Raw genomic sequence first — 15,628 nt, forward strand, 5'->3', positions numbered from 1 at the left:
TACTATATCCAGTTTGACAGTATGACAACAACTGAGCCTCTCAACAGATGGCTCAACAATAACCCTTTAGTTAACAATAACTATTTACAAGTATTGCAGACAATCCACACTTGGGATGGGCGCCCAGCATCCACTACGGACTACGAGAAATAGAATTACCGGTGAGTAAATTCTTATTTTCTCTAACGTCCTAGTGGATGCTGGGAACTCCGTAAGGACCATGGGGATTATACCAAAGCTCCCAAACGGGCGGGAGAGTGCGGATGACTCTGTAGCACCGAATGAGAGAACTCCAGGTCCTCCTCAGCCAGGGTATCAAATTTGTAGAATTTTGCAACCGTATTTGCCCCTGACCAAGTAGCTGCTCGGCAAAGTTGTAAAGCCGAGACCCCTCGGGCAGCCGCCCAAGATGAGCCCACCTTCCTTGTGGAATGGGCCTTTACAGATTTTGGCTGTGGTATGCCTGCCACAGAATGTGCAAGCTGAATTGTACTACAAATCCAGCGAGCAATAGACTGCTTAGAAGCAGGAGCACCCAGCTTGTTGGGTGCATACAGGATAAACAGCGAGTCAGATTTTCTGACTCCAGCCGTCCTGGAAACATATATTTTCAGGGCCCTGACAACGTCTAGCAACTTGGAGTCCTCCAATTCACTAGTAGCCGCCGGCACCACAATAGGCTGGTTCAGGTGAAACGCTGACACCACCTTAGGGAGAAATTGGGGACGAGTCCTCAACTCTGCCCTATCCATATGGAAAATCAGATAAGGGCTTTTACATGATAAAGCCGCCAATTCTGACACTCGCCTGGCTGAAGCCAAGGCTAATAACATGACCACTTTCCACGTGAGATATTTCAGATCCACGGTTTTAAGTGGCTCAAACCAATGCGATTTTAAGAAAATCAACATCACGTTGAGATCCCAAGGTGCCACTGGAGGCACAAACGGGGGCTGAATATGCAGCACTCCTTTTACAAAAGTCTGAACTTCAGGTACTGAAGCTAGTTCTTTTTGAAAGAAAATCGACAGAGCCTCGCACCATGCAACATATTTTCGCCATATACGGTGATAATGCGTTGCCGTAACATCTTTCCTGGCATTAATAAGCGTAGGAATGACTTCATCCGGAATACCCTTTTCCTTCAGGATCCGGTGTTCAACCGCCATGCCGTCAAACGCAGCCGCGGTAAGTCTTGAAACAGACAGGGCCCCTGCTGTAGCAGGTCCTGTCTGAGCGGTAGAGGCCACGGGTCCTCTGAGAGCATCTCTTGAAGTTCCGGGTACCACGCTCGTCTTGGCCAATCCGGAACCACGAGAATTGTGTTTACTCCTCGCTTTCTTATTATTCTCAATACCTTTGGTATGAGAGGCAGAGGAGGGAACACATAAACCGACTGGTACACCCACGGTGTCACTAGAGCGTCCACAGCTATCGCCTGAGGGTCCCTTGACCTGGCGCAATATCTTTCTAACTTTTTGTTGAGGCGGGACGCCATCATGTCCACCTGTGGTTTTTCCCAACGGTTTACCAGCATCTGGAAGACTTCTGGATGAAGTCCCCACTCTCCCGGGTGGAGGTCGTGTCTGCTGAGGAAGTCTGCTTCCCAGTTGTCCACTCCCGGAATGAACACTGCTGACAGTGCTAGTACATGAGTCTCCGCCCATCGGAGAATTCTTGTGGCTTCTGCCATCCCCATCCTGCTTCTTGTGCCGCCCTGTCGATTTACATGGGCGACTGCCGTGATGTTGTCTGACTGGATCAGCACCGGCTGGTGTAGGAGCAGGGATTTTGCTTGACTTAGGGCATTGTAGATGGCCCTTAGTTCCAGAATATTTATGTGAAGGGAAGTCTCCTGACTCGACCATAGTCCTTGGAAGTTTCTTCCCTGTGTGACTGCCCCCCAGCCTCGAAGGCTGGCATCCGTGGTCACCAGGACCCAGTCCTGTATGCCGAACCTGCGGCCCTCTAGAAGATGGGCACTCTGCAGCCACCACAGTAGCGACACCCTGGTTCTTGGAGACAGGGTTATTAAGCGATGCATCTGAAGATGCGATCCGGACCACTGGTCCAACAGGTCCCACTGAAAGATTCTGGCATGGAACCTGCCGAAGGGAATTGCTTCGTAAGAAGCCACCATCTTTCCCAGGACCCGCGTGCAGTGATGCACTGATACCTGTTTTGGTTTCAGGAGGTCTCTGACTAGAGATGACAACTCCCTGGCTTTCTCCTCCGGGAGAAACACTTTTCTCTGGACTGTATCCAGAATCATACCCAGGAACAGTAGCCGTGTCGTCGGAACCAGCTGTGACTTTGGGATATTCAGAATCCAGCCGTGCTGGTGCAGCACTTCCTGAGATAGTGCTACTCCCACCAACAACTGTTCCTTGGACCTCGCTTTTATTAGGAGATCGTCCAAGTACGGGATAATTAAAACTCCCTTTCTTCGAAGGAGTATCATCATTTCCGCCATAACCTTGGTAAATACTCTCAGTGCCGTGGACAGTCCAAACGGCAGCGTCTGGAATTGGTAATGGCAATCCTGTACCACAAATCTGAGGTACTCCTGGTGAGGATGGTAAATGGGGACATGCAAGTAAGCATCCTTGATGTCCAGGGATACCATGTAATCCCCCTCGTCCAGGCTCGCAATAACCGCCCTGAGCGATTCCATCTTGAATTGGAATTTCTTTATGTACGTGTTCAAGGATTTCAAATTTAGAATGGGTCTCACCGAACCGTCCGGTTTCGGTACCACAAATAGTGTGGAATAATAACCCCGGCCTTGTTGAAGTAGGGGTACCTTGATTATCACCTGCTGGGAATACAGCTTGTGAATTGCCGCTAGCACCGCCTCCCTGTCTGAGGGAGCAATCGGCAAGGCAGATTTTAGGAAACGGTGGGGTGGGGACGCCTCGAATTCCAGCTTGTACCCCTGAGATACTATTTGCAGGATCCAGGGATCCACCTGTGAGCGAACCCACTGATCGCTGAAATTTTTGAGGCGACCCCCCACCGTACCTGGCTCCGCCTGTGGAGCCCCACCGTCATGCGGCGGACTTGGAAGAAGAAGCGGGGGAGGACTTTTGCTCCTGGGAACCTGCTGTTTGTTGCAGCCTTTTTCCCCTACCTCTGCCTCTGGACAGAAAAGACCCGCCTTTTCCACGCCTGTTTTTCTGGGTCCGAAAGGACTGAACCTGATAAAACGGCGCCTTCTTAGGCTGTGAGGGGACATGGGGTAAAAATGCTGACTTCCCAGAAACTAGGTCCGAAAGACCATCCCCAAATAATTCCTCACCCTTATATGGTAACACTTCCATGTGCTTTTTTGAATCTGCATCTCCTGTCCACTGGCGAGTCCATAAGCCTCTCCTAGCAGAAATGGACAATGCACTTACTTTAGATGCCAGTCGGCAGATTTCCCTCTGTGCATCTCTCATATATAAGACTGAGTCTTTTATATGGTCTATGGTTAACAGGATCGTGTCTCTGTCTAATGTGTCAATATTTTCTGACAGTTTATCTGACCACGCAGCGGCAGCACTGCACATCCAAGGTGACGCAATAGCTGGCCTAAGTATAATGCCTGAGTGTGTATATACAGACTTCAGGATCGCCTCCTGCTTTCTATCAGCAGGTTCCTTGAGGGCGGCCGTATCCGGAGACGGTAGTGCCACCTTTTTAGACAAACGTGTGAGCGCTTTATCCACTCTAGGGGGTGTTTCCCAACGTGACCTATCCTCTGGCGGGAAAGGGAACGCCATTAATACCTTCTTAGGAATTACCAATTTTTTATCAGGGAAAGCCCACGCTTCTTCACACACTTCATTTAATTCATCTGATGGGGGAAAAACTACGGGTAGTTTTTTCTCTCCAAACATAATACCCTTTTTAGTGGTACCTGTAGTTATATCAGAAATGTGTAACACCTCTTTCATTGCCTCAATCATGCAGTGAATGGCCTTAGTGGGCATCAGGTTTGACTCATCGTCGTCGACACTGGTGTCAGTATCAGTGTCGACATCTGGGTCTGCTTGAGGTAGCGGGCGTTTTAGAGCCCCTGACGACCCATGCGACGCCTGGGCAGGCACGAGCTGAGAAGTCGGCTGTCCCACATTTGGCATGTCGTCGATTTTCTTATATAAAAGGAGTCTATACGTGCACTCATTACTTTCCATAAGCCCATCCATTCAGGTGTCTGCCCCGCAGGGGGTGACATCCCTTCTAAAGGCATCTGCTCCGCCTCCACATCATTATCCTCATCAAACATGTCGACACAGCCGTACCGACACACCGCACACACACAAGGAATGCTCCGAATGAGGACAGGACCCACAAAAGCCCTTTGGGGGGACAGAGTGAGAGTATGCCAGCACACACCAGAGCGCTATATAATGCAGGGACTAACTGAGTTATGTCCCCTATAGCTGCTTTTTATATTATATATTGCGCCCAAATTTAGTGCCCCCCCCTCTCTGTTTTTACCCTGTTCTGTAGTGTAGACTGCAGGGGAGAGCCAGGGAGCTTCCTTCCAGCGGATCTGTGAAGGAGAAATGGCGCCAGTGTGTCTGAGGGAGATAGCTCCGCCCCTTTTCCGCGGCCTATTCTCCCGCTTTTTTCTGGATTCTGGCAGGGGTATTTACCACATATATAGCCTCTGGGGCTATATATTGTGGTATTTTTGCCAGCCAAGGTGTTTTTATTGCTGCTCAGGGCGCCCCCCCCCCAAACGCCCTGCACCCTCAGTGACCGGAGTGTGAAGTGTGCATGAGGAGCAATGGCGCACAGCTGCAGTGCTGTGCGCTACCTTGGTGAAGACTGATGTCTTCTGCCGCCGTTTTTCCGGACCTCTTCTTGCTTCTGGCTCTGTAAGGGGGACGGCGGCGCGGCTCCGGGACCGAACACCAAGGACTGGGCCTGCGGTCGATCCCTCTGGAGCTAATGGTGTCCAGTAGCCTAAGAAGCCCAATCCGGCTGCAAGCAGGCGAGTTCGCTTCTTCTCCCCTTAGTCCCTCGCTGCAGTGAGCCTGTTGCCAGCAGGTCTCACTGAAAATAAAAAACCTAAAACTATACTTTCTTTCTAAGGGCTCAGGAGAGCCCCTAGTGTGCATCCAACCTCGGCCGGGCACGAAATCTAACTGAGGCTTGGAGGAGGGTCATAGTGGGAGGAGCCAGTGCACACCAGGTAGTCATAAATCTTTCTAGAGTGCCCAGCCTCCTTCGGAGCCCGCTATTCCCCATGGTCCTTACGGAGTTCCTAGCATCCACTAGGACGTTAGAGAAAATTAAAGCCATCTTAATGACAATCCTAAAATTATCTAACTAACATTTGTCATATCACTTACACCTCATCCGCTCTAGCCTCTATGTCAGTCAATTACCCCAACCTACAGGACACACTTATTTGGCCCTATAGGAGATCCAAGCCTGCATTCTCAGACATCAGAGGCATTGCTATAGTCCAGGGATGGGTAGCCATCAGCCCTCTAGCTGTTGTTGAACTACACATACCAGCATGCCTTGCTACAGTTTTGCTATTTGGCCATGCTAAAAGTGTTGCAGGGCATGCTGGGATGGGTAGTTTAACAACAGCTGGAGGGCCGAAGGTCCCACGTCACCTCTATAGTCAAACAGCCCTTTGGAAGGAATGATTGGGATTTAAAGCCCTAAAGGCTATCCCAGCTTTCTAAAGGTGGGTACACACTAACAGATATATCTGCAGATCAATTGATCTGCAGATATATCTATGGACGGATCGAGCAGTGTGTTCAGCATACACACTGCTCGATCCGTCGGGGACTGGCGTCATGAACTGGGCGGGCGTGTACACACGCCCGCCCAGTTCAGCTGTCAATCACCGCCGGCCGCCGCATGTGTACGGGCGGTACAGCGACGCGCCAATATATCGGTAGATATATTGGCCGTCGGCTGTGCTGTGCGGCCGACGCGATATGTCTGTGAACGACGGAGTTCACAGACGTATCGGCCGTACACACTGGCCGACGGTCCCGCGATATATCGGCCGTTCAGGAGAACGGCCGATATATCGACCAGTGTGTACGGGCCTTAAGCAGCATCAGAGACCCAACCTAGTAAAAGCCTTCTATAGTTCAAAGGGAAGAGAAGTTCAGACACATCCCTCTGAAACAGACGATATGGAAAGTGATCTGGTTACAAATATGAGGGACAAATGTTGACAAATTGAGTGTCCGAATAAGGGGCAATGATAAGGTCTAGAATGAGCCTACAGTCACGGTTAGTGGGTGTGCATACAACTGTGGCACGTATGCAGACACGGCCAAGTACAGTAAGGGCGTTATGTGTGCATGTAGACACAACGTACAATGGCCTCCAAAGTCTCAAATACAGCCTCCTGGAAGTGTCCAACCTGCGTGTGCTCTAACAGGGGTGAACGTTTAAAGTTGATTGTGCGTAAACTGATTCAACTTTTAAGAGGGATTTACACTGCAGGGCAGACCCGATTTACACAAATAAGGAATGCGTCGTACTCAGTTGGGGATGGGGAAGCCTGCACACATATTTTAAAGTGTTTTCATTAATAATAATAAAAAAAAACCTCCATCCCAATCCCTTACAATCTTTCCACTGGAACCGATGCATTAATGGCAAGGTGGCAGACGAAGAATTGGAGGGGGTGTGGGAGGGGGGGGGGGGGGGAATCCACCATGTACACCAGGTAGGAAACTGAACCTTGTGAATAGCGATCTGCGGTTCGGTTAACTTAGAAACCAAACCCACCCGGACTTCTTGGTCACGGATTTAACCAACTTGTCTGAATGACCGTTTTTGACCCATTTCCAGTGTTTGGTAGCAAATGGTCAACTCTCATTTGTCCACATACATTACCAGATTTTCATTCCATGGACAGATGGTCTGCCAGATAATTATATAGTGTATGCCTAGTTTTAGGAGTAAATAGGACCTGATCAGCAAGGGTTAAGCTATGAACAGAACCTGTGGAGAAAGTCCAGGTCTTCTTGCCATCCGGAATGCCAGATTGTGGAGACTGGGAATGCCTATAATCTTGCTACAACACAACACACACGGACCAGACGGGAAGTGCAGCAATAGTTGCAAAAATCACAACATTCTTCTCATTAGTGCTTTGTAAATAGCTGCGCCCTTTTATTTATTCTCTATTATGCTAACAAACACAGAACTGCAAAAACATTCATGTTTTCATTGAAAATATATTTTTAATAACACCAATTTACACAGCATCATTGTATGTTACACAATTAATTGGGGGGAAAAAAAAGCTGGGTGTAGTATGTTATGCTGACGGTCGGGCTCCTGGCGACCAGCATACCGACGCCGGAATCCCGACCGCCGGCATACCGACAGCTGGGTGAGCGCAAATAAGCCCCTTGCGGGCACAGTGGCGCGCTACGCTATCTATTCTCCCTCCAGGGGGGGTCGTGGACCCCCAAGAGGGAGAAGAACTGTCGGTATGCTGGCTGTCGGGAATCCGGCGCCGGTATGCTGGTCAACGGGAGCTCAACCGCCAGCAAAGTTAAGACCACCCCAAAAAAAAGCTGTCTCCATAGGATATACTTTCCAGTTTGCGTGAATTAATTGAAGTTTAACAGCGCTGAAAATACCTGTCACGTTGATATATTGTCTATTAATCAGCGTGATCATCACTTTGTTAGGCAAAAGGCCAAAACTTCTGGACCCTGATATGAAGATCGCCCAGTTCCTCGCAGGCCTCCGGGAAAGCGTTGCGTTCATATACACAGTTACCAAAACAAATTGAAAACCTTTAAAACTGTAAGCGAAAAAATAAACCTGGCATGACTGCTTTTGGGAACATTCTGGAGCTATACGCACTAGTACTGGAAATACACCAAAATATATTTATACACAAGCATCTTAATAAAGCTCATAAACTGGTTACAACAATGATAACACACAAACCCCCAAAAAATTGAATGGAAGAATCAGCTATGTGACATAATTCAGCGAATACGATTACACTATAAATTGCGCCACACCGTGTTATCTTAACAGTTTAGGTCGAGACTTGTTCTAGGATTCTCAGTACTGATTACCCTGGCTGGCCCACATAGCGTCTTGAATCTGGTCCTCCCGTAGGAGGCGCAGGGTGCGCAACCCGTAAAGGAGCTGGCTTTTTGAGTTCCCAATGAAGTTATTGGACAGAAAGGCTGGAAGACCTCCGATTCCATCGCGTAATGTGTACAGCGGCACGCGGACTACACCCATCACCTATAGGAGAAGTGAAACCTAAATGTGAATAGGAGGGAGCAAGGAGAACGAAGCATTGTATTTATCTAAGAAGTGGGTCTTGCCGACGGGTTTGAAAACAAAAATATTAAATCACAAGACCAATCCTTGAATATAAAGCACACCTGGTTACATGTACCTTTTGCCCAGTTTTACAACATATTAAAAAATTAAGTGTACTCATTAATACTGTTCTATAAACTTGTGGACTATAACCATAACCTTAGTATCACAAAGACACATCTTAGAACTATTAAGAGACATAGCTGTTACCTATGAGACTACAAATATCTCTCTCTCTATTCAATAGTGACAAATTTATGCTTTTAAATGTAACGCACCTCCAACCCATGGTCTTTTGCAGATGCAGCCTCTTTTTCAATTGCGTTTATATCCTCCAATGTTAATTCCTTTGTGTAGAAGTGTGTGACGCCCTTCTGTGGGAACTCTCGGGCCTGGGAACTTCTATAATCCTTCTCTGTCACTTCCAAGGTGTTAAAAGTAGAGCCCAGCTCTTCCCGTAATTCCCGGTTCAGGCCTTCTTCCAAGGAACTGTCTTTAGTATCCACAAACCCTCCAGGGAAACCAAAACGCCCATCAAACCGCATCATCATCTATAAATAAAGAAGAATTATGCAAAGTAAAATTACTGAGAAAAGAAAAATAAGATTTTAAACCTACCGGTAAATCTTTTTCTCCTAGTCCGCAGAGGATGCTGGGGACTCCGTAAGGACCATGGGGATAGACGGGCTCCGCAGGAGACATGGGCACTAAGAAAGAACTTTAGGTATGGGTGTGCACTGGCTCCTCCCTCTATGCCCCTCCTCCAGACCTCAGTTAGAGAAACTGTGCCCAGAGGAGACGGACAGTACGAGGAAAGGATTTTTGTTAATCCAAGGGCAAGATTCATACCAGCCACACCATTCACACCGTATAACTTGGGATATACAGTATGAAACAACACAGCATCAGTCAGAGACTGATGAAAAACTGTAACATAACCCTGATGTAAGCAAAACTATATACAAGTCTTGCAGAAGTAGTCCGCACTTGGGACGGGCGCCCAGCATCCTCTACGGACTAGGAGAAAAAGATTTACTGGTAGGTTTAAAATCTTATTTTCTCTTACGTCCTAGAGGATGCTGGGGACTCCGTAAGGACCATGGGGATTATACCAAAGCTCCCAAACGGGCGGGAGAGCGCGGATGACTCTGCAGCACCGACTGAGCAAACATGAGGTCCTCCTCAGCCAGGGTATCAAACTTGTAGAACTTTGCAAATGTGTTTGAACCCGACCAAGTAGCAGCTCGGCACAATTGTAATGCCGAGACCCCTCGGGCAGCCGCCCAAGAAGAGCCCACCTTCCTAGTGGAATGGGCCTTAACTGATTTTGGTAACGGCAATCCAGCCGTTGAATGAGCCTGCTGAATCGTGTTACAGATCCAGCGAGCAATAGTCTGCCTTGAAGCAGGAGCGCCAACCTTGTTGGCTGCATACAAGACAAACAGTGCTTCTGTTTTTCTAACTCTAGCCGTTCTGGCTACGTAAATTTTCAAAGCCCTGACCACATCAAGGGACTCAGAATCCTCCAAATCACGTGTAGCCACAGGCACCACAATAGGTTGGTTCATATGAAAAGATGAAACCACCTTAGGCAAGAATTGAGGACGGGTCCACAATTCCGCTCTATCCATATGGAAAAACCAGATAGGGGCTTTTATGAGACAAAGCCGCCAATTCAGACACTCGCCTAGCCGAAGCCAAGGCTAACAACATGACCACTTTCCAAGTGAGATATTTTAATTCCACTGTTTTAAGTGGTTCAAACCAGTGCGACTTAAGGAAATTTAACACAACGTTAAGGTCCCAAGGCGCCACCGGAGGTACAAAAGGAGGCTGAATATGCAGCACTCCCTTCACAAACGTCTGTACTTCTGGGAGAGAAGCTAATTCCTTCTGAAAGAAAATGGATAGGGCCGAAATCTGAACCTTAATGGAGCCTAATTTTAGGCCCAAATTCACTCCAGTTTGTAGGAGCTGAAGGAAACGGCCCAGATGGAATTCTTCCGTAGGAGCATAGAAACATACTTCCACCATATACGGTGGTAATGTTTAGCTGTCACGTCCTTCCTAGCCTTTATCAGAGTAGGAATGACCTCATCCGGAATGCCCTTTTTCGCTAGGATTCGGCGTTCAACCGCCATGCCGTCAAACGCAGCCACGGTAAGTCTTGGAACAGACAGGGCCCCTGTTGTAACAGGTCCTGTCTTAGAGGAAGAGGCCACGGATCTTCTGTGAGCATTTCCTGCAGATCCGGATACGAGGCCCTTCGCGGCCATCTGGAACAATGAGAATTGTCTGTACTCCTCTTTTCCTTATTATGCTCAACACCTTGGATGATAGGAAGAGGAGGAAACACATAGACCGACTGGAACATCACGGTGTCACTAGGGCGTCCACTGCCACCGCCTGAGGGTCTCTTGACCTGGCGCAATACCGCTGTAGTTTTTTGTTTAGGCGGGACGCCATCATGTCTATCTGGGGCAGGCCCCACTGACTTGCAATCTGTGCGAAGATTTCCTGATGAAGTCCCCCACTCTCCTGGATGTAGATCGTGTCTGCTGAGGAAGTCTGCTTCCCAGTTGTCCACTCCCGGAATGAGCACTGCTGACAGTGTGCCCACAAGATTTTCTGCCCAGCGAAGAATCCTGGTGGCTTCCGCCATTGCCATTCTGCTCCTTGTGCCGCCTTGGCGGTTTACATGAGCTACTGCGGTGATGTTGTCTGACTGGATCAGAACCGGTAGGTCGCGAAGCAAAGTCTCCGCTTGACGAAGGGCGTTGTATATGGCCCTCAGTTCCAGGGCGTTGATGTGAAGACAAGTTTCTTGCCTTGACCAAAGACCTTGGAAGCTTCTTCCTTGTGTGACTGCTCCCCAACCTCGGAGGCTCGCGTCCGTGGTCACTAGAACCCAGTCCCGAATGCCGAATCTGCGACCCTCCAGAAGGAGGAGCACTCTGCAACCACCACAGGAGAGATACCCTGGCCATGGAGGACAGGGTGATCAACCGATGAATCTGTAGATGTGACCCGGACCACTTGTCCAGTAGGTCCCATTGGAAAGTCCTCGCATGGAACCTGCCGAAAGGAATGGCCTTGTAAGATGCCACCATCTTTCCCAGGACTCGAGTGCAATGATGCACCGACACCTGTTTTGGCTTTAATAGGTCCCTGACCAGAGTCATGACTTCCTGGGCTTTTTTTATCGGAAGATAAACCCTTTTCTGGTCCGTATCCAGAATCATGCCTAAGAAAGTCAAACGAGTCGTAGGAACTAACTGTGACTTCGGGATATCGAGAATCCAGCCGTGTTTCTGTAACACCTTCAGTGAAAGTGACACGCTGTTCAACAACTGCTCTCGTGATCTCGCTTTTATCAGGAGATCGTCCAAGTATGGGATAATTGTGACACCCTGCTTGCGCAGGAGCACCATCATTTCCGCCATTACCTTGGTGAAAATCCTCGGGGCCGTGGAAAGCCCAAACGGCAACGTCTGAAATTGGTAATGACAATCCTGCAAATCTCAAGTACGCCTGATGAGGTGGATATATGGGAACATGAAGGTAAGCATCCTTTATGTCCAGGGATACCATAAAATCCCCCCGTTCTAGGCTGGCGATGACCGCTCTGAGCAATTCCATCTTGAACTTGGACCTTTTCAAGTATAGGTTCAAGGATTTTAAATTTAAAATGGGTCTGACCGAACCGTCCGGTTTCGGGACTACAAATAGGTTTGAGTAATACCCCCACCCTTGTTGAAACAGGGGAACTTTGACCACCACCTGTTGACGACACAATTTTTTAATTGCATTTAAAACTATCTCCCTCTCTGGGGGAGAAGCTGGTAGGGCCGATTTGAAAAACCGGCGAGGAGGCACCTCTTCGAATTCCAGCTTGTAACCCTGGGAAACAATTTTTATTGCCCAGGGATCCACCCGTGAGTGAACCCAGATGTGGCTGAAAAGTCGAAGACATGCCCCCACTGGGGCGGACTCCCTCAGTGGAGCCCCAGCGTCATGCGGTGGATTTTGTAGAGGCCGGGGAGGACTTCAGCTCCTGGGAACTAGCTGTGGTTGGCAGCTTTTTCCCTCTGCCCTTACCTCTGGCAAGAAAGGACAATCCTTGTGCTCTCTTGTTTTTATTTGACCGAAAGGACTGCATTTGATAATGTGGCGCTTTCTTAGGCTGTGAGGGAATATAAGGCAAAAAATTTGATTTACCTGCCCCGTAGCTGTGGAGACCAGGTCAGAGAGACCGTCCCCAAACAATTCCTCACCTCTATAAGGTAAAACCTCCATATGCCCTTTTTGAGTCGGCATCACCTGTCCATTGACGGGTCCATTTTGCAGAAATGGACATAGCGTTGACTCTAGAACCCAGTAGGCCAATGTCTCTTTGAGCATCCCTCATATATAAGACAGCATGTTTAACATGACCCAGGGTTAACAAAATGGTATCCCTATCCAGGGTATCCAAATCTGCCGATAAGGTATCAGTCCACGCTGCTACAGCGCTACAAACCCATGCCGACGCTATCGCCGGTCTCAGTAAGGTACCAGAGTAGGTGTAAATGAACTTCAAGGTAGCCTCCTGCTTGTGGGATGGCAGCGCTACCTTTTTGGATAAGCGTGTCAATGCTTTGTCCACCCATGGGGAGGATCCCCACCGTATTCTGTCCTTAGACGGTAAAGGATGCGCCATAAGAATCCTTTTGGGAATCTGCAGTTTCTTGTCTGGAGATTCCCAAGCCTTTTCAGTAACTCATTAAGCTCATGAGAAGGGGGAAAGGTTACCTCAGCTTTCTTTCCCTTATACATGTGTACCCTCGTGTCAGGGACAGGGGGTTCCTCTGTGATATGCAAAACATCTTTTATTGCAATAATCCTATATTGAATACTTTTAGCCAACTTTGGCTGTAACTTTACATCATCGTAGTCGACACTGGAGTCAGCATCCGTGTCGGCATTAGTGTCTATTATTTGGGATAGTGGGCGCTTTTGAGACCCCGAAGGTCCCTGCGACTCCCTGCATGTTCCCTGGATTCAGCTTGTGCAATAAAATCACATTAGCACTTAAAACATTCCACATATCCAACCAGCCAGGTGTCGGCGGAGACGCCACACTCATTTGCACCACCTCCTCCCAAGGAGAGCCTTCAACCTCAGACATGCCGACACACGCGTACCGACACACCACACACTCAGGGAATCCTCTTATCTGAAGACAGTTCCCCCACAAGGCCCTTTGGAGAGACAGAGAGAGAGTATGCCAGCAAACACCCAGCGCCAATGACCCAGGAAAAAACACAGTATGTTTACCCTGATAGAGCTGTATTCATCTATTTGCGCCAAATTATGTGCCCCCCCCCCCCTTCTTTCAAACCCTCTTTCACTGTGGTAAGCAGGGGAGAGTCCGGGGAGCTTCCTCTCAGCGGTGTGCTGTGGAGAAAATGGCGCTGGTGAGTGCTGAGGAACAAGCTCCGCCCCCTCAGCGGCGGGCTTCTGTCCCGCTGAAATATACAAAATATGGCGGGGGATCTCTTTTATATACAGTGCCCAGCCTGTATATATGTTTTTATCCAGTTTTGAGGTCCTTATTGCTGTCCAGGGCACCCCCCCCCCCCCGCGCCCTGCACCCTTACAGTGACTGCTGTGTGTGCGCTGTGTGGGAGCAATGGCACACAGCTTTACTGCTGTGCGTTACCTCAGTGAAGATCTGAAGTCTTCTGCCGCCTTTGAAGTCTTCTTTCTTCTCATACTCACGCGGCTTCTATCTTCCGGCTCTGCGAGGAGGACGGCGGCGCGGCTCCGGGACGAACTCCAGGGTGAGACCTGTGTTCCGACTCCCTCTGGAGCTAATGGTGTCCAGTAGCCTAAGAAACAGAGCCTGACATTAAAGTAGGTCTGTTTCTCTCCCCTCAGTCCCTCGCTGCAGGGAGTCTGTTGCCAGCAGAGCTCCCTGAAAATAAAAAACCTAACAAAATACTTTCTTATCAGGAAACTCAGGAGAGCTCCCTGCAATGCACCCAGTCTCCTCTGGGCACAGTAATCAACTGAGGTCTGGAGGAGGGGCATAGAGGGAGGAGCCAGTGCACACCCATACCTAAAGTTCTTTCTTAGTGCCCATGTCTCCTGCGGAGCCCGTCTATCCCCATGGTCCTTACGGAGTCCCCAGCATCCTCTAGGACGTAAGAGAAATTATATTCTTCATGATTTTATCTGTCGGGAAGCACCCTGTAATTAATGTTGTGTCCACTGTGTCTCTACAAGAGCCCTTTGCAGTAACCGAGTCTTACTGATCCCTATGCCAAATGGATGATCAACAATTGGAAGAGCCAGGAAAGTGTGTGTCTGTGCTATGCTTCTTTAAAATCAGAGTGCATAAACCTTAACAGCATAGGTTGCATACGAGGAAAGGCTTGCAGGGCTAGGCATGTTTACTTTGGAAAAGAGGAGACTAAGAGGGGACATGATCAACATCTACAAATATATAGGGGGTCAATACACAGAGCTTGGGAGGGACCTGTTTTCTATAAGATCAGCACAGAGTGGTCACTCGCTTAGGTTAGAGGAGAGGAGTTTCTGCACATTGAGGCTAAAAGGTTTTTTCATAGTAAGGACAATACGTGTTTGGAATTCCCTGCCTGAGAGAGTAGTAACTGCGGACTCAGTCAACACCTTTAAGAATGGGTTAGATAAATTCCTATTGGATAAAGATATTCAGGGTTATGGTGCGTAGGCATGCATTATAGTTAATATAACTAGTCCTAACATAAAAATAACTAGTCCTATAATAAGACTGCATAGGAGACTACAAATAGGTTGAACTCGATGGACAATTGTCTTTTTTCAACCTTAGTTACTATATCAACCATTCATATTTTACCCTCCACAGTAGCATCAATGGGATCAGTGCGAGATCCCGGCGGTCAGGAGACAGACGCCGGGATCCCGGCAGTGAGGGATAACCAGACGGTGGTCGATGCAACCTGAAAAACCCCCATTATACCACTTTCAGACAGAAAAGTCTGGAAGTCCCGGCAATTACCGGCATTTCAATGTTGGGTCGTTTTGCCGGTACCTGTCTGACCCCCCCTTTCGCATAGACAAGCAAATTACTGGGTTGAGAATTTCTACCCGGTAATTTGCAGATCAATATGGGTATTTTGTCTGTGTGAAAGGGTCAACCCGTGTCATAATTCCCGTGTCTCCGATCCGGGTAAAATCCAGGATCGAAGTCCCGGGAATTTCAACCCAGGTTGACCCTTTCACACGAAATTACCGGGTAGAACTGCTTCACCCG

At 48.6% G+C, this 15,628-nt stretch overlaps 1 protein-coding gene across 1 annotated transcript in view; it reads right to left on the reverse strand.

Moving 5' to 3' along the window:
• Positions 1 to 7,191: 7,191 nt before the first annotated feature.
• The window catches only part of LOC134948370 (U8 snoRNA-decapping enzyme-like), a 31,629-nt gene continuing 23,192 nt past the window's right edge, over positions 7,192 to 15,628 (reverse strand). Inside the window, exons 2-3 of the mRNA XM_063936303.1 lie at positions 8,607 to 8,879; positions 7,192 to 8,247 (exon numbers count right to left, since the gene is read on the reverse strand). Coding sequence (XP_063792373.1) covers positions 8,059 to 8,247; positions 8,607 to 8,879 — 462 coding nt within the window. The 3' untranslated portion in view covers positions 7,192 to 8,058. The remainder of the gene's footprint in view (positions 8,248 to 8,606; positions 8,880 to 15,628) is intronic.

This window comes from Pseudophryne corroboree, chromosome 8 (genome assembly GCF_028390025.1).
Source record: "Pseudophryne corroboree isolate aPseCor3 chromosome 8, aPseCor3.hap2, whole genome shotgun sequence".
Lineage (NCBI taxonomy): Eukaryota > Metazoa > Chordata > Amphibia > Anura > Myobatrachidae > Pseudophryne > Pseudophryne corroboree.